The following is a 26,915-nucleotide window of genomic DNA, read 5'->3' as shown; positions in this document are numbered from 1 at the left end:
CCCTCTCTTTTTCCCTCTCCCTGGTACAGACACACACACACACACACACACACACACACACACACACACACACACACACACACACATTAAGCTGTTGTATCTGTGTATGTGCCTCAGGGCTTCTCCGGCAGAGTGAAAGAGAAAAGCTTTGGCCATCACAGCTGTTCCCAATGCTTTAGTCCCCATTGCTCAGCAACAGAGAACAAAACAAAAGCACATCCCTCCCCTCCAACCCTTTCCATCTCCTCCCATCCTCTCCAGCACCACTGCCACATTACAAACTGTTCGCTCTACCCCTGCTCACACACACACACCCCTTCTGTCCTCATACCCTTACCCCTCCCACCATCCTCACACACAAACACCAAGTCCTTTGTCCACATTCACTTGGCAAAATATATATATTCTGCACTAACAGTGATTAGGAGTCTAGCCAGAACAGTAGTAGGAACAACTCATGTTCTGCTGAAGCAAACCAATAGCTAAACAAATCAAAGTAAATCTCCGTTCCAACTTATTTTTGTTGCTGTTGTGGTTCACTTGCCGAATAACTTAATTAGGTAAACACATTGTCACAGGTCTAATCTGCCAACATAAGTTTGGGAAAGAAAGACTGACTATATGAGGCTAAAAGAAATATGCACTTTTATATGGACAACGTCCCGACAAAATGCATAGGCCTAGACTAAATGTAAACACAGAGCATTATTTTAACTGACATGGTAAATATAACATTGGCTTGAAACATTGAAGGCATTTTTAAGGTTTTTTTGCCCTCCCTAATGTAGACATATTGCTAGTCACACAAGATACAGTGAGAGGGAGGCCCAGACACAAATATATAAGGGGTCCAAACTTGGCCAATATTAGTTTAATAGATTTAAAAAAAAAAAAAAAAAAAAAAAAAAAAGTATAATATCGACTGATAACTGATAAGGTACTAATATATTGTGCATCCATACTAGGGGTGTGTGATATTGACTATAAAAAAAACAAAAAAAACATCTGATTCATTCAGGAACAAAGCAAGTGGCTGCCTTTATGAATGGGTCATTGAATCATCGACTAACCCAATTTTTAAAAAAAACGTGGATTCATTCAGTAAAGAAACGCCACTGTGCTGCTCGGAGATGCCATTTTTATTGGCGAAACAGAGTGAAAACAGACAACATTGACAATATTGTGCTTACAATATAAGTCAATTTATATTTACTTCTTGTTTATTGCACTGTTGTCAATCAATATCACATTTGCAATCATGCTGATACTTAGGTAAAAAAAACAGCACTCTTGTTTGTGTGATATTGTTATATCATATGATATACATATAAAAAACAAGGATTCATACAGGGGCATTTTTTCCCCCATATCTTGAATTTTGATTATATCTTAAAGGATTGAAATATTATCATAGACATTAAACAATGCATCTTATGCAGTGTTGTCAAAAGTACCAACTTCGGTACTGACATTTTAAAAATATGACGCTTTGAGCGCCAGTGAGTGGATTCGTAAACACCTCTGATTGGTCATTGTGTTCACGCACTCATCAGATATGTCTGTGATTGGCTACAATGATCAACACTTCAAAAACATGTTGTAAACAGGCATCAATGACGCTCTTCACAGAGCGCTTACACTGAAACAGGCTTCCACTTTCAAATTCAAACACTTCTGTGTGCTTTCAAACGCTCCCGTGCGTTGATCATTGTAGCCCAGGGGTGTACAAACTCGGTCCTGGATGGCCACCGTCCTGCGGAGTTTAGCTCCAACTTGCCTCAACACACCTGCCTGGAAGTTTCTAGTATGCCTAATTAGACCTTGATTAGCTGATTCATGTGTGTTTAATTGGGGTTGGAGCTAAACTCTGCAGGACAGTGGCCCTCCAGGACCAAGTTTGGACACCCCTGTTGTAGCCAATCACAGACATATATGTTGAGCGTGTGAACACAATGGCCAATCAGAGGTGTTTACGAATCCGCTCAACAGCGTTTTCAGTACCGACTTGGTATCAAAGTCGGTACTTTTGACAATACTAATCCATAGTGAAAATGTTATAAAACTTTTGGCTTACTTCCAGGTTTAAATTAGTCTTTGAATACCAATTTTCAATATGACCTTTGACTTTTAAACCCCACTGCCGGTTTGAAAAAGACAGACTGACATAAGGAGGTTGGTGGTGTCTCTGTCTGTATGTTGTACTGAGGCAGGACGGCAAGTAGCTGTCTATCTCTTACTTCCAGACTTTATTTATGTTGGCTACCATAATGAGAATTAAACAGAAATACAATATGTGTCTCCAAACAGAGCTTTAAGGTGCTCAGTTTCCTAATAGCCAGCTGACAAAAGGGAGGAGCAGGGTCTGTCAAACACCAGGCCACAACGCTGACAACCCACCCTATCACGACGAGCAGGAGGGCGGGAATCTCATATGGCACACAGTGCCTACAGCCTTTTCTCACACTCGACCATGATTTTGACCCTGACACGCTATGTGAACGAGTCGGATTAGATATCGAGCATCTGTTTGATGAAGTGGTGAAGGCGTCTGCATGGTCTGCCTTTCTCTGAGACAGCTGCTGCGCTATTAGAACTAGATGCTCCGATGATTCACACCCCAACACTGAACACATGATAATAAAAATATGTTTCCCTCTAAGGGATCTCTCAATAACCTTCATCTGTATCAGTAGTCTTCAACCTTTTCAGGCCATGAGACTCTTGCTGGATCAGGCACCCCGCTGTAACATAATGTATAAAACTGACCCCCGGTTTCACAGGCAAGGCTTAAGCTAGTCCTAGACTAAAATGCATGTTTGAGCTGTTTTAACTGAAAGCAACTTGCACTGACATGTCTTAAAATTTGTCAGTGCCATTGTTTTGTCTAAAGATACACATCAGTAATGTTTTTTTCTAGGGTATGTTTATAAAAGCAACTTAAATACCCTAATTGAAATAAGGCCTAATCCTGGCTCAGCCTAACCCCTGTCTGTGAAACCAGGCCTGAGTGTTGCATGTTAAGCCTATTCTATAATATATGAAAAATGCAACATCAGAGTATTTACATACTTTGTTATGATCCTCCAAATACTTGGAGGACTACCTGTTGAAGACCCTTGATCTATAAATTTTGACTCTTTCCTTAAATTAAAGAGTTTCAGTATCAGCATTGTTCAAAAACCTTATCAAATTAAGAAAACAGGCCATCATGCCATCAGGATGTTTCGAAAGACCACTGCTTACAAGAGTGAACTTGCTTCAACACGTCAGCTTAATTGTTTCTGTTAACTTACTCTACTGAGAGGCCTTTTTGTACAAGATAGTTATTTTACAGCTTCTGGCGGTGGGAGAAGAGAAGTTGGCTCAATGCGGTGTGATAATAGACAGTTTTATAATAAGAGTCGAGTCGACTTTGCTCCACTCCACAGACATAATGAGGAGGTTGAACGAGAGGGCCAGGCATGTGAGAATGCGCCCTTTATTCCTGCAGCTCAGAGCCTCACTAAAGCCTCTGTTGTGCGGGCCTGGCATACATTTATGACACAGGGCACCAAACCAGCGCCGGTTCTGCGTCTTTGACTACAACATAGGGCTCAGATGTTAACACATGGTGCACACTGTGCAATGAGCCCACAGCAGTTAATCAGCTGATAATTATCCCGCTGGTGTAAATACAATCACGACCACAGGCACCAGAGTGACTGTGGAATGACAAGAGGTTTATTATTTAAATATTCTGATAAGGTACCAAGTGTGCAAAGTAATGACACCCTATAGAAAACATGGTATAAATCGTAACTAAAATTGCACATCAAGACATATCTGAGATTGGTGGCAGAAAATAATAAGCTATGGTTTGTAACTAGTTGTTGAAAGGTAGGGGTTTGATCTCTCTTACTGTACTCAGTGTCCTGCTGCCTGTCTGATAAGATCCCTGAGACAGACACACCCCCGGATTCTCCTCATCTATTATTCAATAATACCAACAATTCACAGCACAATGAGACTAGGGAAGAGACCATTTGAAAAGCAACAACAAGGCTATGCATCTGACATACAAAGAGATCAGGCAGCATGCAGGAGTTTAATGCCTATGCAGGCTACTGGTTTCTTTGCATAAGAAAGTGAACAAATACTAATAGATCAATAAACACATTACAAAAAAGTGGTTTCAAAATGGTATCCTTTGGCAAGAAAATTTTGGAATTAAATCCATTCTGGATGATACTGCCCCCTTCAACCGTAATAAATTTATTTAAAGGAAAATTCTGTCATCATTTACTCACATATAAGAAGAATGTATTGGCTGCTGTTGGAAATTTTCAAGCATTAAAAAAAGAATGAAAAAAAAAAATCTATTTTCTATGCCTTTTATAATTACTGCAGTTCAAAAGTTTGGGGTCTTTTTTAAAAATGTTTTTAAAGAATTGATTTTGCTTACTAAGGCTGCATTTATTTCATGAAAAATATAGCAAAAACAGTAATATTGTGAAATATTATTACAATTTAAAATAACCGTTTTCTTTTTAATATATTCTAAAATGTAATATTAATGTGATGGCAAAGCTGAACTTTCAGCAGCCATTATTTCAGTCTTAAGTGCCACATGATCCTTCAGAAATCATTTTAATATTCTGCTTTGGTGGTCAAGAAATATTTCATTATTATGAATATGAACATTGAAAACAGGGTAACCGTGATTCATTTTTCCCAGAATTCTTTATTCAACAGAAGTATAAAAAAAACAACATTTATTTGAAATAGAAATATTTCACATTAGATCAATATAATGCATCCTTGCTGAATAAAAGGTTCAAATTCTTTAAAAAAAAAAATGCCTTACTGACCCAAACTTTTGAACGGTCATATATAATTGTCGAGTTATTATTGACTGAAAATCTAACTCTCCTTGGTGTATTCATGACGGTTCATGAGGAAATTAAAAATTAATTTTCTCAATGATTCCACGGATCCAAATCACACACACACACACACACACACACACACACACACACACACACACACACACACACACACAAAAAAAATTCAAAGTATGAATGTATGTGAATTTCTTCACAGTTTTTCTCAGCCAAAGCTACAGTGTTACTTCAAAGATCTGGAATATGGCACACAAGTCACATAGACCATTTTAATGACACTTTTATGGTGCTTTTTCACCCTTTTAAAACCTTTAAGGCAATATCCAAAATTCATTAATTATATAGATAGCACAACCAGCAAATTTCTCATTTTTATGTTCAAAGGAAGAAATAAAGAATGACATGAGGGTGAGTAAATGATGACACAATGTTCATTTCAGGGTGAACTGTCCCTTTAAGACATGTTCACTGCAGGTCAGAGATCTTGTATGTCCAGCAGAAGATGTGTGCTTCAGTGCTTAGTCATCAGAATTCCCCTGCCTTCTGCAATACACACAGGAGCGTATCAAAGCAAACCTCAGGGAGAAAAACACAGATGCCTGAAAACGTACTATACCACAATATTACTCAATTATCAAATATTACTGATTACAGCTATATTTATATCTGCTTAAGAGAAAAATGAACAGCGAACAATTATCTGAGACATTACAAATGAGCTTATGTTGATTCCAAGCATTTATTTTCAAACCACTGACGAATGCAAAAATATGCACACAGTAACTCCTCTCTCTCCAAATTAAAGAGGTGTTTACAGACAATGTATTCAAAACTAATCATGGATATGCTATTATTCCATCGACAACATTCAAACATCTTATTAAGAAAATAATATTTTACACAAGAGCAGAAGGAAAATTTTTCTCATGCACAACATATGCATGCTGCACAAATGTTTCTCATGCTAGAGGGGGGAAGTAAGGCTGCATTGAAAATACGCCAGATAGACAGAGAAACAGAGAGCAAGAGAGACTGAGTTCGTTATCAGGGGGTTTCCTGCATTTTTGGAATAATATCTGACATAATCTGTGTTTTAATGTGGGAATCACTAAATGTGTTTCCTAACTGAACCACAGTGCGTATGACTAGATAACGCAAAGCAGATTACTTGTGTGAACCACTGCATAATGTACAGACCTGAGTGACCCATTTGAACTCTACAGAGAATTTCATACTTTAAAACACATTGGGAGAAATCAAACATTTCAACTGAACATTCTGAACCACAATGACAAAAGAGGAAGAACTATGTCAATCAATGCAGTAACATCAACAGTGGTAACTGTGTCTAAATTCATATTCAATAATCAGTCAGGGGAATGAGGAAGTCTGCTTTATTTTTATTACAACTATAGCAGTTGTAGTTATAGATTAAGTTTATAGTTGAGATGATCAGGATGAATACTCATGGCTATAGTCAGATTATTTTAAATAGCCCAATATCCCCAATAGCCCAAAAGGTTCCAGATGCTTAGATCAATAATAACTATAAAAATAAAGGTAATTATGTTAAATATTAATCAACTGCAATCATTTACAGTAATCAACTAACAACCCAGTACATGAACTACCTCCAAAAACCATTTTACCTCCAAAAACATTCAATATTTCCATGTCAGGCTGGATGGACATACAGCTTTCTTTAACATTAAATCCACAAAGGTCAGATTTAAGCATATATAAAGTGGAAAATGAACTTAGTATTGGAGAATATTTGAAGCTTCATGCATCGTCATGGTGTGTGCAGATGCTTAGCATGCTTTATTGAGCCATGGAGAATGCCCTCTGAGCTATGCTTTTCTGAGGCCTCTCTCCGGCTCGTTCTCTCAGCCCTCCTCCTTCTTTAAAGGTGGGTGTATGAAATATTAATGCTGCAGTACAACTGGCTGTAGGAAAGCGGTCTCTCTCTTAATGTGTGTGCGTGTGTGTTAGAGAGACAGCCAGCTAACACTGGCATTGCTGCTGTTCCAGAGACACCCGATCTCTACAAGGCTCCCCAACCTGCTGGGGCCTTCGCTGCTACTGCAGATCATTTGAGAGGAAATACTCAAGAACACTGACTCAATATCAGCACTTTATTATAATGGCATTTAGATAACCGAACACAAAGTATAAGCAGTAGGTCTCAAGTGCTACTTGTAGGTGTCATGCATATTTTTTCTAAAAGTCTAAATGACTGGATCTCTCTTGACTTTATTAAAGAAAATTGCTGAAATACGCTTATGAATGAACACTGATATTAGAGCCACCTGTATCAGCAGTCTAACTTTGAAGATGAGATAATCAACCAAATTTCTCAAACCAGGATCATTGTAAAAAAGTGCCTATGGCAACATTTCTTCAAAATTATATTATATTGCTTCTTTGCATGTTTCGCAGAAGTATCAAAATGAAACGTCCAATAAGTGGTGCTAAATGTGCGTTCAGTTTTATCTTAAACAAATGAACGTGTAACACTGTTCTTGAAAATGAAGACAAAAAAATACACATGAACAATACCTGGACTAACCTTTTGTAAATTCACTCTTGTAAAAGGGAACTGCATGATGATAAGAAAATTTGGTGCTGATCAAACTATGTTGCCAACATATAACACAGCAATACAGCAATACAACAGGATGCAGGCCACAGGTTATAAAGTTCTTAAGGGGACTTTTGACATCTCCCTAGAGGTTTAGCATTCAAAATCCCCAGGTCGTCAGTGTGCCTGATGCTTCAGAGTTCAATACAGTGAATGTGCTTCCTGCACATTATAATGAAAAGCAGGTCACTGCCCCAGGCACTGGCAGTTCATTTACACAGAATTCAATGCAAATGCATTTGAGCAATTCAGTAACACTGGACTCATAATTTATAGCACATTAAAACATTATAGACTGGCAGAAAATGTAACCGTGACCATGTTATGGATTTAAGTCTTCCATGGGAAGCTTATTCAGGCTTGGCCTAAGCACATGTTAAAGGAATACAAAAACAGACTACAAGTTACAGTCAAGGAAAGTGCTTAATGAAACTATGAGCTCCACTTGCTCCTAACTAGTTAAAGTTATCTCCATAGGCTCTGTTACACAGGATACTGCCTTTATCCATGCAAGCTACAGCTAAATACAGTTGTAACTTCTCTTCAGAGTGCTTAATCCAGAGTGATTAAACACAGAGTTTGGTTATTAATGAGTGTGACAACAGTATTCTACAACCAAGTACATTTCTTAGTGACAGTCAATGGAGAAAGATGCTTTTGCATCCTTTTAAAATTGAAAAACAAGTCACTATCCACTGCTATTATACAGAGAAATGTCAAAATGTCTTTTTGTGTTCCATTTGGAATGGCATGAGGCTGGGTAAATAATTACATAACTGTCATTTTCGGTGAACTATCTCTTTAAAATCAAATATTGCATAAAAACAAAACGTTAAAGTTTGACAACATAAATATTGCAAAACATAACAGGCTGGCTGGAGAGTGAATTCATTTATCAAAAAATGACCTCTAATGAGGTGACGAGTCTGAACTCCGAGCTCTCTGACCCAACAAAGCACTGTACACAGGCACAGCACACACCCTAATCTGGATTATCAACTAAATTAGATGTGTCTCTAATCCGCAATTGCCAAACTCTTGCCTTAACCACTTGATTCCAGACCGGTGGGACACACAAACCAGTGCAGCTTCCGTAACTGTATCGATCTTATTGTGAAAGAATCATTCAAGTATATGTTTTATTTATTTTTTGACCTTGTAATCTTTAATCAAAATATCATAACCTTCTGGTAAAATGACAGACTTCTCTCTGGTGACCTATGCAGGACTTCTCCAATCAAGAAGCTTGAGATGAGCAAAATCTGTGATCACCGTGAGATGCATGCCGGTTAGAAATGTGTCCGAGAGTGGTCCGACTTGCTCTGACTGCGCCAGCGAGGCAGCCGTGCAAGATTGCGGAGTCGGGCGCATTTGCTCTCCACCGACTGAGCTGATCAAAAGCTTGATGGCAAACGGCTTACTGACAACACATCTTTATGCTGATTGGTTTAAACAACTGTGATGTATTGTTCCTTTTCTAAAATGTTTGATTTTGAAACTTTGATATTATGTTTTTATGTGTGTATAAACTATGTGTGAATATTTCAAACTCTCTGACAATGACTGACCTTTTCATAGTGATTAAGTGATTGTTGTCATATTTCTAAAAAGAAATTTAAAATACATGTCTGTAATAAAGTAAAAAATGGATGGAAAACACGTCTTTCAGATGGAATTAAATAAGTACTTGTTTGGGTGTCTTGCTCATCACATTTATTTTCATATAAAACTTAAATTACATACAGTTTATTAGCAACACAACACATGAGCTTGAATCACGCAATATCCAGCTTTGATCTCGTAGGTGTATGATCGACTACTAGAAGAGAGAAGTGTCCGTCTTGACTGCATTTATTTCACTCCTCCCCTCACTGCAGCCGCCTACTCTCGTCTGAATTCCAGCCATCTCAAACCAGCCTATTTAGTCCAGTGGTTCCCAACTCTGGTCCTGGAGTGCCCCTAACTCTGCACATTTCGTATGTTGCCCTAATCAAACACACCTGATTCAACTCATCAACTCCTTAGTAGATGAGCTACTTCAAGATCTGAAGGGTACTTCACAATTAGAAGTCTGCAACCTAGTGAGGCTGCGCCCTTAGACCAGTCCTCCTGAGGATTGTGGGCTAGAGTCCTCCTCAGCATTAAACACTAGAATGAGATGGTCTAGTAAGAACATGAACATACTATTAAAACTGTGTTTTAATAAAAAATACTTTATTTTAAAAATTATATGATATATGCAATACAGTGAATGACAACTGTCTGTGGTCACCCAATGGTTTACTTCACGGTGTTATAATTTACAACAAAACAAAAGAATGCCTCTGAAATCCTTTTTTTTTTGCATTAGATAATGAAATTGGACGAGCTCACTGCTGATTCATTTCCCGCTTTTTTTCCTTTTTTTTGTGAATTGGAATGTGTGCAAAGGATTGTGGGTGACTGACATGAAGGATACACTTGTTGCATCCTTCAAAATAGGCAGATTGAAGGATGCGAAAGGAAGGCTGCCTTCTAAGGATCCTTCAAATTAAGATGGCCTTTGATGGAACTTGATGACGAGATATGCAGCATTACTAGGATGCAGCCTTCGAATAGAGAAGCACCCTAAATGGTTATGTCAGATTAGAGACATCCAAAATATGTACTTATTAGGGTACTCCTGGACCAGGATTTAAGGGGTGTTCGCGCCATATTGTAATTACTGTAACTATGAGATTCTGGCTCATAAAAAGCACTCACATCCTCGTAGAGTTCGTAATTACAGTTTGTAAGCTGGGAGTTTTCTGAAAGCTCCCACGTGTACCACGTGGCCGCTGTACCACCTGACCGCTGTAAATTCATTTTGGCGTTGATAGTGGTGCCATAGAAACGTATAATTCCCAGTCCGAGGACGTGAACAACACCGAACATAACTTCACGTATTGTCATCTCAAGATTGCGGTAATTACGTGGTGGCGTGAATGCAGCATTAGTTAGCTTAAACCCCACCCACGTCTCTAAGTCCAATCAACAACCAGTGAACTGAACTAAGTCCCTGCCCTTGATAACACGCAGATGTACGTCACAATATGGACGAACTTCATACTCATGTCTCTACTTCTGTTTCATCACAACTTTAAAAGAACTTTCATTCAGTAATTTTCTAGCCACAGATGATTGAGGTGTGCTTTGACCAACCCAAATTTTCCTTTGAATTCATGCGATCTGGAGTTTTACATAAGTGTGAAAAAGTTCCCACCACAGATTTCACTCATGTTCAAGCTGTTCCATCGAATCTGCTCTATTGACCAACAGAAAACTGCTTGGTTTAAAAGTGACTTCTGTGTGAGCTGTGCTTCATGAAATGCTACAATATTGGCAATGGACAATTTTTTTTTCGCTAATGTGACTGCACTTTAAGTTCATTTTTGAGGTAACTGAAAAGTTGTTTGAAAACGCTGATGTAAAAATACATACTTTTAATGCATACTTTTAATACCCCCCTTCCCTTTGACCTCCTTTTTGGGTGTTCAAGCCTTACTTATGGAGTCATAATTGACTATACTGAATATTATTATTGCAGTAATCATTCCATAAAAATTATTTTAGCTTTGGAAGTTGCAACAGACTGCATCAGCAGCTTTCAACACTCATTTCTATATTTAGGCCTTTTTATCAGAAAAACCTCTGAAAGCCACTGGTAACAGAGAAAACTCTTCAATCTTTAGTTGATACTAATCTAGCAACATGAAGTACTGTACAAAACATGAAGTACTCTACGCCATATGGGCGAACACTGCAGCAACACGTCTCAACAGCTTCAGAAAACAGTTATATAATAACACCAAAACAAAACAAATATTCACTGCTTACTCGGGTCTATTACAGAAAACTATCAACAAGCAGCAATCATAAGAATGTCGTGTAGCTTTCCTCGTTTAAGACATTAACTATTTTGCATCCACGCCAGTGGTGGTCTTCTACAACTGGCAGGTTGTGTTTACAGATATGCTAATTGCCAAGTTTGTAGACGTAGGCTATACACAGTGTGCAAACAGGTTACTGCTGCTGCTGGGGTCAGTATATGCAAGTCAGCACGCTTGCAGGAACGACCCACATCAAAACTGACCTGTCAAAACACACGAATTTATGTTGATAATTCAGTAGGAACGTCCACTCACCCTTCTGAAGGACTTCTACGATCCGGTTAAATGAGTGTAAATCACTGAGTGCTCAGCGGATTTATTCTCGAATGCGTTTACATTGTATCAGTGCTTTCTGCATGCCTTGCTAGTCGACATGAATTCACATGGCACTTTTTAAGCGTCCCGTGCCCCATCAGCCTGAGAAAAAAGTAAACAGTTGCACATATGAGAGTCAGACTTCAAAGTGCCCCCAAAAGTAGTAGTAGGCAGGTTGCCTTCGGTGACTCTGCGCGTGGTCGCAGTAGCAAGACATTGGATTTGAATGATAGGTTGTTCTGTGAGTCGAGGCGGAATCCCAGTTCGCAAGTCCCGCCCCCTCTGGTAGAATCAACAAATCAAAATGCAGAACAGGCTGCTGTTGGACATGTTATTTAAAGAGCCTAACAGTCTAGTAATGTGATATTTACAGCACGATGAAAAAGTGACGGAGCAAAATGTGAGCTCACAAATCAGTCTAAAAGTCATGTCACACTGACACATTCTGCATGGGGAACATATCTAGACTTTAAAATATATATTTAAATATATGTAATACGTAAAATGTGTCGCTGCAACACCTACTGTACTTGAAGCATGAATGGTCATTTCTAGAGGACTTCAGATGGCCAGAGTTGAATTCTTCAAGTGGCGGAACCGAGAAAAGGCAGCATGCTCTGGCAAGATGCCCACCGACAGCTTGGCTCAATCTTTTTTTGTTACAAGTTCAATCTCTGCTGCATAACAGGAAATGGAGTGTTCAAAAAGCCTGCCACTGCGGAAAATAGGCATTAACTTAAAAAAGAAAAAAGCAGGGAAAGTGGTGAAAGATGTTTTCTCTCATATACTTGTTCTTCAGTGAATTCACCGGTAAAGGAAAACATGGAGTGTTTACCCTAATGTTTGACTAAATGGGACAAAGAGCCAAGAAAGCCTACCTACACTTGTATGTGTATGTGTGTGTGTGTGTGTGTGTGCCACAGCTGATGGAGCGTGGTCTGATGGAATAAGTGCAAACAGTCATTAATCTTGGGAGTCTGACATTTGATTTCAGGTTTTCAGGGTAAAGCCTGCTGCCCTGACAGACTGCTCATTATCTGCTAACCATAACCTCCCTATTAGATTGTAGACCTTTTAAAAATGACAATTTTTATGATAATATAAAGTATAGTAAGGTAGGCTTAGTGTAATGTTATAATTCTCACTGAGAGAAGTGACTTCATAAATCACAACAATAAAGCACAAAAAATCACCATAAAATGATTAACAGTACTTTTATAAGAAAAGCGTGAAGAAGAACAAAAAGATACATTTTTTTTTTTTGCTGTGCATCAATATAATATAACAAGATTCTGTGCTTATATGTCGAATAAGCAATGATCAGTAGTGCCTGATGGTCTACAATCACACCCAGTATTCTTCTCAAACAGAGAAAGGACTTTACAAGACAAAGGAACGCCATCTGGTGGTTGGAGAATATTATTACAGTCTTCAGGCGTTACTCTACGTCCCTTTTTCTTATTTAACATAAATGTTGCCTGTCTGTTCACTTCTATATCTAGTTTTTGATAACAATAATGCAGTTTTGATCCACAATTTAATCTTTTAGGAGCTATTTCTTAAAGTAGACTATAATCTTGCTAATAATGTACAGATTACTGTACTGAGTAAACATAAAATATACATTTAGAAGTATGTTTATTTTTTAACAAGCCATATTTTGGTATGGAAGTCAAAGTTAATTCAATTGCTCTACAGAACATACAGTTAAACCTGGTACAGAAAGCAGAGGAGAGACTTTTTTAACTAGATTAGGAGGTGGTCTTATGGACAGAGCTCATCTTTCTTCAGCATGACAGCAGCTGCAGGATTTGGTCTGATTTTACATACAGTGAGATGTTTGTTTACCACCTTTCTTGTTACTGTTTTGTATTACATATTGTATTACTTTTCCAACACTTTTAAACAATATTATACCTTTAATGCAAGCTACTTTTGAAGATTCTTTTCAGTGTACAAGAAGAAGACATATTGGTGCCTAAAATCTTCACAGTCTTGTTCCGTCCCAGCCTCCTCACAGTGGGGTTCAGTATTATAGCAAAGACTGGAGAGCAAACTCAGCTTCCTGTGCTCCTGGTTTGGCAGCTGTGAAATGTTATTTTTGGAACAGAATAGTTGAGGTTCAGGGGAAAGCAACTACAGACAGCTAAAAAGAACCGAAGTTTTCACATCTTAGGCTCTTTAACTTGGGGGGAAATGTACAGTATGTGGGAGTCTAAAATTATGATTTATATAATAAGCACAGAACACAGAAATGGACGAAAATTGCAACCAGAACATGTTGCAAATATGGCAACTGAAAATTGTGCAAATATTAATGAAAAATAAATCTACCATTGTCTTAAAAATGACAAACAACAATGGAATTTACAGTAATAATGGGATCATTCAATGAAAATATGAAAATATTTTTGTCATCTTTAACAATGAAAAACTGACATTATGTCTTAATAATTGTTCTTAACACAAAAAGAAATCCATGTTTTTTGAACTGTCTCCGGAATAGATAGATAGATAGATAGATAGATAGATAGATAGATAGATAGATAGATAGATAGATAGATAGATAGATTAAACCTTTGCCATGCAATTTATTAGCACACGAAATGGAAAAAGCACACATATGAAATCACCCAATAATAATAAAATAATAGCCTAATAATAATAATAATAATAATAATAATTCATTGATTGGTTTTAGCCTATATATCAGCAACCCTTCGCCTTGTTGCATCATTTCATCGTGGTCCAGGAGTGCGCATGCCCTGATTCTTCATCTTTAAAAGACCCCTCGTCATTGGTAGATGCAGCACATGTATAAGTGCCGGCCGGTTTTTACAAGCGCTCTCCAGTCCGCTCCCTTCCAAGCGCGCGCACGCTGCTGATGAGAAAAGCCTGGTACCTCTTATAAACGAGTGGAAAGACTGAGCGTGTAGGGAAAATCATGGAGGAGAAGAGCGAAATCAATGGGCACGCCGGGCACAAAAGCCTGTTGCCAGCGGTCTCAGTAAAATCAGAAAAGAAAAGCTTTAAAGACAGGTTGATGGTCTTCTTCAAAAGAAATCTCTTAGTGATCCTGACGGTGTCCGGGGTTCTGGTGGGCGTAGGGCTCGGGATGATGGTCCGGAACATGAACCTAACCCGAGCGCAGATGACTTATTTCGCCTTCCCCGGAGAGATGCTGCTGAGGATGCTCAAGATGATCATCCTTCCTTTAGTGGTCTGCAGTTTGATTTCTGGCGCTGCGAGTCTGGACACGCGCTCGCTGGGAAAGCTCGGAGGGATCGCCGTGTCTTACTTTCTGGTGACCACTCTGATCGCTTCATCCATCGGGGTTGCGCTCGCCTTCATCATCAAACCCGGCGTGGGAGCCGGAGCGCTGAACACCAACGACTTGGGGCTGGAAGACTTGAGCTCCAACAAAGAGACAGCGGATTCGTTTTTAGACCTTGCAAGGTATCATTTTGGTGAAATTACTGCTAATAATATAGCCTAAACATTGGTGATAAAAATAGAATTCAACGTGAGAAATAAAGCAGTCCACTAGCAGCAATTAATCTGCTTCTGAAGTTGCCGGTAACACTGGCATGATTAGAAGGCCATGCTGAGATTTAACTCACCCTTTACCTGCAGATCATGTGACAATAATTTCATACTTTGCATCTTTTATTTATTTATTTATTTATTTATTTATTTATTTTAGGTATTTAAGTCACCTATGCTGTGCATCCTAATTATTGCCTCAGAAAAAGAAGAGCTGAAAAACAGATGGAAATTCTCATATTTCTGGAGAAAAGAGAATGTTTTAAACAGAAAGCATAGTGTGTTCAGAAAAAGTGGGACATCAAGTAAAGAGGGACAAAAAAATATTGATAAGCTTCTAAAAATCAGGAAACAACCAAATGTTAGTAATAACATGGCACATGGGCCATAGTCATTCTGAAAATGTTATTAATTGCCTGGTATTACCATGAACATCATCATGTTTCAACATATAGGAAAATCCATCAACAAATTGAACTGATCCTCTAAAAGCCTCTATAAAAAATTTCAAAACACTGACGCTAAACTTTTATTAGTGTTTTTTAATGATGATTAGATGGACAATTACAAAATATTTAATTTAATTGGTTGTCTGTTTAGTGCTGTATATTGTTTTCTAATATGTCAAGGTATAATGTGTCACTTTTTGAAACTGTTCTGATTGATTTTGACCATTATGCATCATACTATTAGTTAGCCTGGCATATGGCAGCCTACAAGAGTTACGATATTTCATAACAGCCCAATTGTTGCTGTGCTATAGGACAGAAATAAGGCTATGTCTCCCTAGGAGTTATCTTTTTGATGGTTGCTGGTTTTACATGATTTTTTTTTTTTTTTTTTTTGCTGGACATATATGGTGGATTTTATTCATCCAAGTTGATGGAGAAAATGGATACCAGCTGGTGGAGCCGACCTGGTAGACCTGGTCGGTAGACCACCACGGACCAGTAACAAATCAGCTACAATGTTGCAAAAAATAATAATAATAATAATTGTTTTGTTTTGTTTTTCCAACAGGAAAATAATTGTGATTGTGGAAGAAATGTGCACATATCTTGAAACCTGAAACCTCTGAAACCTGTTACTAAAAAGTCTTGAAAGTTCCTCTTGTTGGAGTATAAATCTTCTATCCAATTATGTAATCAGAACTTGAAGAATGACTGTATAATAGGCTTGCATGAACCTGGAGAAAATATACTTCTCTTTGCCTCATAGTTCACAGGGTTACTATATTAATCCTCTTTTAACTCAGGTCATATGATGAATAAGAACTAAAACTCAGTTTAGTTTAAAATAATCCATTCTGTAGCCTGAGTGAATGGATATCTGTTTGTAGATAAAGATATTGATCTGTCTGGATCAATGCAAAACTTCCTTTACAGGTCCATCATGATGCAAACTGGTGGGAATTTAGCAATGGAACACCAGTTGTGTCCATCTGTGATGATAAGAGCTCATTTTTACACATGTCTGCATCACTGGTTTATCTTTCTTGCTTGTTTTTCCTTTTCAGAAACCTGTTTCCATCCAACCTTGTGGCCGCAGCTTTCCGCTCAGTGAGTTACTTTTGTTCTCCAGCTGTCCCCAAAACACACACACACACACACACACACACACACACACACACACACACACACACACACACACACACACACACACACACACACACACACACACACTCACTCTCACACACACTCTCACACAGCAACGGTTATGTCCAGAATGAATATTTGTTGATCACTTCCTCCATGTTAACAGCTCCTTCATCTCTAATTGAGAGAGTCACAAAATGGAGTAACCATTTTTGTCCCTGCTTAATAAATACCTCCCATCCTTTCTCACCACCAAGCAACCAGGCAGTTACCATAGAAAGCTGATTCCATTCCTTGGTGCCTGGCAACCTGGCTTAGTTCACTGAGTTGTACCACACAGGTCAGCTGCTCAACAGTGAGCACGCTTTGCTCAAAGGAAGGTCAGGGGGTTTGGTGGTCGGGGTGGAAGATAACATCTCTGTGCCCAGACTATAGCATGTGCACAACCTCACTGACACAAACTGAACAGGGTACCCAGTTGTTATCTATTTGCAAAAAAATATGTTTTCCTAAAGGCCAGAGTAGCTTTAGAAAGAGAAACAGGGTCATTAGGTGCAAATGGATGTTTCTTTATCCAATGGGAGAATGTTTCTCTATCCAGTGGGATTTCCATCAACACTTGCCTGGATGGAGTCCAGACAGGCTTTAAAGAAAAAGAGACACAGATTAACAGGATTAATACAGAAATGCCTGGGAATTATTTTAATCGCCATCTACATATGGACTTGTCCAAACTCATTTTTGTAGATCTATTCCAGGTTGTCTTAATTATCTCTAAATGAAATATGTTTATGCACGTCAACATCAGATTATCCAAACACAGTGTAAATTCATCTAAGTTAAAGAACCATTACAGATAGGCTGTCTGTGAACCTTTAGAGCCAGTTCACAAACGAGTTTTTGCTTTCCACTAGACTGATTTTTTAATATGTAAACATGTTTTTCTATTTAATCATGAGATAAATGGACATCTATCACCACTGCGCTGATATCTAGCTGTTTTTTTCAACTTTTTTTATGACAAAGTTCAACTTTTATAAAAATGTATCTCACGTTCTTTTCTAATCCATGGCACGTCGCACATTTTTCTAAAATGCAAGAACGCATTCTGTGAGAATGGTGCCCCACTTTTCTAAACTTTTCAAAAAGGCACCTTCTTTCATTAAAGTTGGTGTGAAATTGAAGTGTTCTTTCTTCCCTTTTGTGGCATATATCTGAGTGAAACGGCTTCTCGAACAAGAAAAAATGTAGGGCGAGATATGATTTTGGCCATCTGAAATTGATTGGATCATTGGATTATTGCCATTTGCTGTAATCTCATGAGAGTGACAAGTTGTCCCGCCCTCACACCACATTGCAAGAGGGAGGGGAAGTTATTCTGATTAAAGATTTCGAAGGCATGTGAATAAAATAAAAAAAAATGTGCACGGATAAATAATTGATAGTAAATACTGCAATATTCCATTAAAAAATAAGAATTCCGCTGCGATTTTGTCGCTTTTTTTACATCGCCATAAAGTTTAACCTTTAAAAATGTGTCTCGAGATCCAGCATTTTTTCCATAGTTCAGTGCCACCTTCACGTTTCGTGTTTTTAACGCAAGAACACATTGTATGCGAACGGTGCCTACTCCATTTGTACTTTTGAGGTAGAAAGTAGGCGAAAACTAAACTGAGTGGCTTAGCTCATATAATTGGAGTTTTTGAGAAGAGGTTCTGAATAGGAGAGTTGTGGGGGATCACTGTCATTGTCTCTGTGTGTACCAGTCTCAAAGTCCTCTTCAGCTAACTTTAAATGCTGCTTTTGTGAGTATTTTGGCACTAGACATGCACATAAACACGCTCAGTGCAGAGAAATAATCAAATGCATCACAGTTCATGAAGCCGCAAACTGGAATGGACTGAAATTGGCCAAAATAGCTCTTTGATAAGCACTACATATAGCTCATGATATTTTTCTCCTCTATCTCTCACTTTTGTCACAGTATGTCACTGATTACAAGACGATTCTTGTTGGAAATGGAACAAATGGAACCCTCAACTACCAGAAGGTACATGATCTCTTTATTTTTAATAATATTTTATTATTATATTAATTAATTACATTAATTGTATTGAAATATTATTAATTGATATTAGTATTAATAATGATAATAATATATTTAAGAATTATATAACATTAATAATTATAATTATTAATATATATATTAATATTAATTAATAGAATTATTAGTAGCATTAGGTCCTTCCTTTTCCTATATTAAGCATGCATTGTCAACATTTGTCAACACACATCATGTCACTTGCTGAAATGTCAATTTAACCCAGTAGTTTTGCAATTTTAAAAAAAAATAAAATAAAAAAATGAAACTCAAGTCCAGTTGGGGCTTCTTGGCTGGTTTTGTCTCAGACCACTCAGTAGTGTTTGGCTCTTTGGCAGCCTTGAATGAGCTTGCTGTTTGTTTGCACAGGGCCAGGGTTGACGCAGCCGGTTTTGCTGCTCCTGTCCTACTGAGCACTCAAGCAGCTGGAGATGGCAAGCCTTTCCCAGAGGGCTTTTTTTCTATGTGCCTCCCATGTGTCTGCATTGTAGTCTCAGCAATGTGCTTGTAGAATGATTCAAGGTCTGCTGAAAGATATTCAGATTTCAAATAATTTTCCAATTAACATTTTCTGTCATTATATTATTAGTACACCCTTACGAAAAAGTATACTTCAAGTTAATTTTATTAAGTATACTTAAGTAATGTTCAAGTATATTTTTAAGTATACTTTATGTAGTAAGTATACTAATATCAATGTACTAGTAGTAAATGTGATGATGACTCAGGTTGATTGGGATTCATAAGTGGTTTATTGGTAAACAGCAAGCTCACAGTACAGGCAGGCGTAGGTATTATCACCAGTGTAAACAACAGTGTCAGAGGCAGCACAACAATCGTAGTCATAACCGGGCAAAGGATCAGGGTAGGCAGCAAACAATCAAAGTAATAGTCCAGGCAAACAACAGGGTAACAGGCAGGCGACAAACAATCCAAGGTCAGTAATCCAAACAAGGTCGATACACAGGCAGACAGAAACAGGAATCAAACACAGAATTGTAGCAGAGCAAACAGTACTTCACAAGGAGTATGTGTGTGTGGCTTAAATAGCTGGCTGATGTGAAACAGGTGCCCAGTAATCAGGCCAGGTATGTGGGTGCTTGGGATTTGTAGTCCAGTTAATATTTGGGAGAGTGAGACCTCCGGGGCCGATTGAGGGATCTTCGCTGGCATTCGTAACAGTAAACAAGTGTACTATTTCAATACTGCTTGGAAATTGGCCAACTTTTATATAAAGTATACATTTAAGTGTACTATAAACGTAACAGTAGTAAACTTTAAGTGGACAACTAGTTTTCTTTAAGTGAACATAACACCATACAGTTTAGTATTTATATATTATTTTGCACTTTAAGTATACTACTATGTCCTATTTAGGGATACATCTTTTATACTTGAAATATACCTTTAATTGTACTTTAACTCTTTCTATTTTAAAAAACATTTTATTCTAGCTTCATGCATTCTTTTTTATCAACACTTGAATGTGGGTAAGTTTCATTAAAAAAAAAAAAAAATAATAATAATTAAACAAAAAGCTGAGAAAATCGCATTTTTGTCAAAGGCTACGTCCGGATGGGATTCAGAACGATGATCAAAATATAGATGGACTAGATCAAGTCCATCAACACCACCCAAACTTCACAGCCGTTTCCTCTTGATGGGTTCATCATATCATTTGGTAACATTAGGCAGTTTTGAACTTATATGCTGTTTAATGTTTGATGATTGCGTTATTTTACATTTGCGTAAGCAATCTTCTATCGCTGCATCTTCTTCACCTGTCTTTTGATCCGGAGATTCTGTACTCTTTCGGAAGATGCGTAATAGTGCCCCCTACTGTATAACAGGGAAAACAATCGTGGAAAAGAAAGAGTAGATTTGAAGTAAATTCCTATGCACAATACCAGACTAGCCTACACAAAAATTCAGATATTTAGGAACATATCTGATTTCTTTATAAATCAATAGTTTCAAACAATGTAATTTTATAAGAGGGTATGTAAACTATGTGAAAAAAATAGGCTATTCAGCGCACAGTTTAATAAACTTCTTTTTCGTAAGGGCAGTCAGCCTCAAATAGTAAATATATTTACATCCAGACCTATATGCATGTATATTTCCACAGAATTGGAATGACCTTCATTCACAACGTTTATATGTCCTGCGACTCCTGCCACTTGCATATTTGTTAATGTTTAAATATATTCCATCAGTGTTTCCTTCAAATTCAGGGCAAAATATGCAAAAATTAAAACATTCACAGATTGCAAATGAAATACTCTATCTGCTGTATGTGATTAGCCTTTGAATAAATCATTGGGTCTTCATTACATCCTGGCTCAGCTAAAATGTCTCATATCTGCTGGTGCATGGGCAAATATGTGGGCAATCCTTCAGAACGCTTGAGGTCCGTAATTGCTTAAGAAGGGCTTACAGAACAACCAGTGCTATGTGCCAAATGATGAGCCATGCCTGGATGTGTGATAAAGCCCAGAACAAGAGAGGGATTCAGTTGAACAGTAGCTCAGTCCCTTCAGATCTTCATCACCTGTGACCCCACTGCCACAACCGCTGAGGGACAGTCTGTCTGAGAGCCAAGCTTCATGACTTTTTTGGCTTTTGAAAATCACTTGTCCATGTACAATCATATCAAGTTCAGTGACAGGAAATATGAAATATCCCAGTGAGTGGGAACGTTATTCATATAGGTTATTAGCAAATTCAGCATTTATCAGAGCACATTAACATGTCACATTTTGTTGCTTAAAACAATGTTATCATCAGATCTGTTTTACTGTTGCATTGTTCGCCTTAAACCAATTCTTAACTTTGTGCTGCCAGGAAAACATTGAAAAGGCTGAATGGCAATATTTGAATGTCTACTTATGTAAGCCACTTTATAACAATGACAAACATGTTTTGGTGGGTTTCAGGTTCCCTTTGGAACAGATGCAGATGGAATGAATATTCTGGGCCTTGTTCTCTTCGCTATGGTTTTTGGAGTTGCTTTGAGAAAGCTTGGGACAGAAGGAGAGGAGCTCATTCGTTTTTTCAATGCCTTCAATGAAGCCACCATGGTATTGGTGTCCTGGATCATGTGGTAAGTAAAGGTCAAATTGACATCTAATCCAGTCTAAGGCACAGACCCTTAAATATAATGTAATATAATATAATATAATATAATATAATATAATATAAATTATATTATATAATGTAAATATCATGATTAATCACATCTAACAAAAGTTTGTTTATATATTATATATATATATATATATATATATGCGTGTATGTGTGTGTGCGTGCCGTGTGTGTGTGTATATGTGTATATATATATATATATAAGCTTGCTATTTCAGATAAGTGCTGTTATTTTGAACTTTCATTTATCAACGAATCCTGAAAAAATTGTACACAACTGTTTTGGGGGGGTGTTTTTTTTGTTTTTTGTTTTTTGTATTTTTAGTCAAATAAATGCAGCCTTGGTGAGCATAAAGTACAAAATACTAAAACATTCTTTTAATATTCAACACTGAAATCTCAAAGAAAGTAAAACTTTTACATATTCTAAAAACTTAAGTTGTACTATGCACATGATGTCTGATACATTCTGTTGTTTTGTCCTTCAGGTATGTGCCATTTGGCATCATGTTCTTGGTTGGCAGTAAGATTGTGGAAATGGAAGATGTGGTTCTGTTGGTCACTAGTTTGGGGAAGTACATCTTTGCCTCTATCCTGGGCCACATCATCCATGGTGGCATTGTCTTGCCTCTTATCTACTTTGGGTTCACTCGTAAAAACCCCTTCAGTTTCCTGTCTGGCCTCATCACACCTTTCACCACAGCCTTTGCTACCTGCTCCAGGTAATTTTTTATTTATTTCATATAGTATGTAATCCTAAAAGCAGGTTTAGATGAGCTAACCTACATTCATACAATAGCTTAATGCAGGCAATAATGCAGCTTAATGTTTGGGTTAATTTGGTTCCCAAAATGTGACTAACAAGCTTTGTTTCCTTTTTTCCTGGAACCACCAGTTTGCTAAATCTTTAGTATTGTTGTTGGAAATGCAAAACCTTGATTCGTTGGCAAAGGGCCCTTAATCGGGTTGACAAAGTAAGATTCTTGAATGGTCTTTTCCATAATTTTCAATTGCAGTCTCATTCCTTTTAGACCAATCTAAAGCAGTGTTAACTAAAACTAAAACTATTGCAAAATGTTTTTGTTAATTGAGATAAAATTGAAATAAAGTTAAATGTAAATATTACATGAAAACTGAAAATATAAAAAAAGCTAATTCAAAGCAATAAATACTATAATAGTATATAAGTAATATGAAAATAACACTGATTCAAAGTTATGTAATGGTTGTGATGTTACTAAAAGTTGGGTTATATACCTTTTTTTCCACCAATAGAATGGCTATGGACACTATTACATCTATTTTGCCATTACATACTCAAACTCTGTCTGTTTTCTATGCCTGTGCAGCTCAGCGACCCTGCCCACCATGATGAAATGTGTAGAGGAGAACAACGGTGTTGACAAACGAATCAGTCGGTTCATTTTACCGATTGGAGCCACTGTCAACATGGACGGTGCAGCCATTTTCCAGTGCGTTGCGGCTGTGTTTATTGCCCAGCTCAACAATGTTGACCTCAACGCAGGCCAGATCTTCACAATCCTGTGAGTGCACATCCCTATGAGGTCTTTCTTGAATCAGCAGGAGTATTCATAGATACTGTGAACATTCCTGTGTCTCCTGTGAACATTCCTGTGTCTACATGTGCTCTGTATCTAAACAAGGCAGAGATGTTATGCTTGATCTAATTTTACAAGCAACATACACTCACTTTCTGGAGCCTGTCCCAGTGTGGCAGGTTATGCTGGCCTATGCAGAACTGAGGATCTGATGGAAGGATGGATGGTGACAGCTTTTAGCATCATGGCACTTAACTACACTTTTCTTCAGGGAATTTGTCCCTGTAATAAGCGTACCATTGGTCACTTTGGATAAAGCATCAGCTAAATGACTGTTAATTTGCTTATTCACAGGGTGACAGCCACCGCTTCCAGTGTGGGAGCAGCAGGTATCCCAGCTGGTGGGATCATCACCATCGCTATCATTCTGGAGGCCATTGGTCTGCCCACCCATGACCTGTCACTCATGTTGGCTGTGGACTGGATTGTGTAAGACAGCTTCTGCCATTTTACTCATATTTATATTGGTGTCAATCAACAAATTAATACATGATATCGATATTGTAATTAATACACTTAACCTCATAGATCAGTGTTGTGTTTTTGAGATGCCATATCAGTGACAAATGTACTTATGGGATGGGATATGATTGATTTTATTTAATGTAATTTTTTTTTTCAATTTAATTTATGCAAACTATTTAAATGTACTAATTAAATGTTATTTTTTCTTATTAATAACACTTAATGCTGTTTTTTAACTGTCTGTTCATCAAAGAATCTTGAAAAAATGGTTTCCACAAAAATATTAAGCAGCACAACTGTTTTCAACATTGATAAGAAATGTGTGTGTGTGTGTGTGTGTATATATATATATATATATATATATATATATATATATATATATATATATATATATATATATATATATATATACACACACACACACACACACACACAGTATATATAGGTCTTTAAATGCACCCTTCATCATCATGAAACCTGATTTTGCACTCTATTTTTGTGTAAAGCTTCTTAAGAGTCTTCTAAAGTCTTCTAAATCTTCTTATCATAATCAGAAACATTATACTTATAAGAAACTTACATTCTGTATATGCATGAATACAGTTTTAAACATAGGGACACAATGTAAAATTTTCAATATGGAATAGAAAACATTACTTTTATCCAAAGCAACTTATATTTGAACCCATGGCCTTGGCATCGCTAGCCTAGCGCCATGCTCTACTGTTTGAGCTACATGAAGGCATATAGAATTAGGATTTAGAATATATAACAGAATTATGATTTTCTAGCCCTTGAGTTAACAAACTGTGTGTCTGACGTGTTATCAGTGACCGCACGACCACCGTTGTGAACGTGGAGGGAGATGCCCTCGGTGCTGGAATCCTTCACCACATCAATGAGCAAGAGAGGAAGAAACAACAACAGCAGCATCAAGAGGAGCAGGAACTGCAAGAGGTGAAGGTGGATGTGGTGGCTAATGTCAAGGCAGAAGAAGAGACCTCCCCTCTCGTCACACACCAGAACCAAGAAGAAAGCTCCTCACGTGAAACACTCAACGAAAAGGACGGTGTGGAGTCTGTGCTGTAAAGTGTTGACTGTGGTCTCCCATCTCTTTCTTCACTCTTTTCTCTTTTTCACTCTTTAAAAACCACTATAGACATTATGTCACCACCAGTGCGAAGTTGACATCATATGTAAAGTTTACTTATTCCTGTGAATGGAACACTAATGGTCAGTTTGCTTTTACATTTAGTTTTAAGTACTTGACAAAAGAACAGGTTTTGTTATGATAATCTTATCCACCTGTGCCAAAATTATTTCTTACTATCAGTTTTTGTGTTTGAGAACATGTCCCAGATTATGTGCAAAATCTAAAAGGGAATATTTCCAATCTGCAAACAGAGATGGGCAGTAATGAAAATCATTCACAGACTGACCTCTTGCTCTTTGTTTGTTTGCTATATTTTTACTGACTGTGTGAAATATTAACTATTTCAAAGATAGACCAGAAAGTATTTGCTGTAAATATTTGTGTCCCTAATGGCAAATCCTGTTGCATTATGGTATAGTCTGGCGATTTTGGGGGGCTGTGCATGTGTGCTTGTGAAGTACTCCTGTGAATTCTAGCAGATTCAGAGCTTGTGCTTTATGGTTTTAGTACTTTAAAATATGATTTAAGTGAACGCCAAGCTCAGAAATTGAGACAAAACTCAGGGTCACATGTGATATTAAACCTGATGATGAGACACTGTAGGGTCAAACATTTCCTGATAGACCTCCGTTCTCTACATAAAAAAGATTTATTTTGTTGTTTGACCCAACAACATCACCCATGGTATCTAGTGACATCTAGTGGTAAGTGGGATTATGAGCAAAGACTGTCTAGACTTTCTTGTACATTTTATGCCCAACTTTTAGGTTTGGTCATTAGTTAATAAGTAAACCATTTTAAAACAATTTGATAAGTATGAATGAGTTTAATTTATTCTAATTGTTTAGCTTTTTGTACCGCATTGAAAATTATTTTCGTAATCTGTCGCTATGAAAATATTCAGATGTTATTTAGATGAACTCTAAAAGCCATTAATTAGCACTTGATTGTTGTGTTTTTATATGCATTTTACCTTCATATACTTTTCCACTATCTTTTAACTGTAAATTATCTTCTTGTTACCGATGTCTGTCTGTGTGTCTCTGCTTACAATTAAATCAAAAGCATTTGTGTCTCTGATTTACATGTACTTTTGCCTTCTTTCTTTTTTTTTTTTACACAATTGCATTATTATAAGAAGCAAATCTTAGATTTACACTGAATACACATTTTCCTGCGTTTGACAGGGATTGTTGATAGTATGTAACTGTAATTAACATTTGTAAACTTTATTTTATTTATTTTTAATTTAGTTAAACTTTAATTTAGATTTATAGCTAATAATAAAACTGAATACAGACACAACAATTTAAATAAAATGATTTTTAAATCCTTATCAAATAATCACAAACTACTGTGATTGGTTGGTTCTGACCAGCGCTGAGAAATGTAACACGTATGGCGTGATAAGGCGTTATTTCAGCAGCGGTCTGAACAACAATTCATATCAGAATAATGACAATAAAAATCCTTTAATAAACATTGTATTGTCACATCAGATTCTCCACAATAACTGGCATTTTACATCACATTGCGCATGCGTATTAATAA

At 37.3% G+C, this 26,915-nt stretch overlaps 2 protein-coding genes across 3 annotated transcripts in view; one reads left to right on the top strand and one right to left on the bottom strand.

The window, feature by feature from the left end:
• The window catches only part of sertad2b (SERTA domain containing 2b), a 40,790-nt gene extending 28,775 nt beyond the window's left edge, over positions 1 to 12,015 (bottom strand). Inside the window, exons 1-2 of one of the 2 annotated variants that reach the window (XR_007933356.1) lie at positions 11,685 to 12,015; positions 4,701 to 5,423 (exon numbers count right to left, since the gene is read on the bottom strand). The gene's annotated coding sequence lies outside the window, so the exon portion shown is untranslated. Of the gene's footprint in view, positions 1 to 4,700; positions 5,424 to 11,684 lie in introns of those variants that run through there. The other variant, XM_051918079.1, reaches the window with a different exon arrangement.
• Positions 12,016 to 14,547: 2,532 nt separating this feature from the next.
• On the top strand, positions 14,548 to 26,444 carry slc1a4 (solute carrier family 1 member 4). Its single transcript, XM_051918075.1, has 8 exons — positions 14,548 to 15,200; positions 16,804 to 16,846; positions 18,867 to 18,932; positions 21,920 to 22,086; positions 22,616 to 22,849; positions 23,477 to 23,671; positions 24,041 to 24,175; positions 25,042 to 26,444. The coding sequence occupies exons 1-8, from the start codon at positions 14,689 to 14,691 to the stop codon at positions 25,298 to 25,300; spliced, it is 1,611 nt and encodes a 536-aa protein (XP_051774035.1). The 5' UTR covers positions 14,548 to 14,688; the 3' UTR covers positions 25,301 to 26,444.
• Positions 26,445 to 26,915: the final 471 nt, after the last annotated feature.

Source organism: Ctenopharyngodon idella, chromosome 13, assembly GCF_019924925.1.
Source record: "Ctenopharyngodon idella isolate HZGC_01 chromosome 13, HZGC01, whole genome shotgun sequence".
Classification (NCBI taxonomy): Eukaryota; Metazoa; Chordata; class Actinopteri; order Cypriniformes; family Xenocyprididae; genus Ctenopharyngodon; species Ctenopharyngodon idella.
The sequence above is the reverse complement of the archived record's forward strand: the minus strand, read 5'-3'. Positions and strand labels throughout refer to the sequence as shown.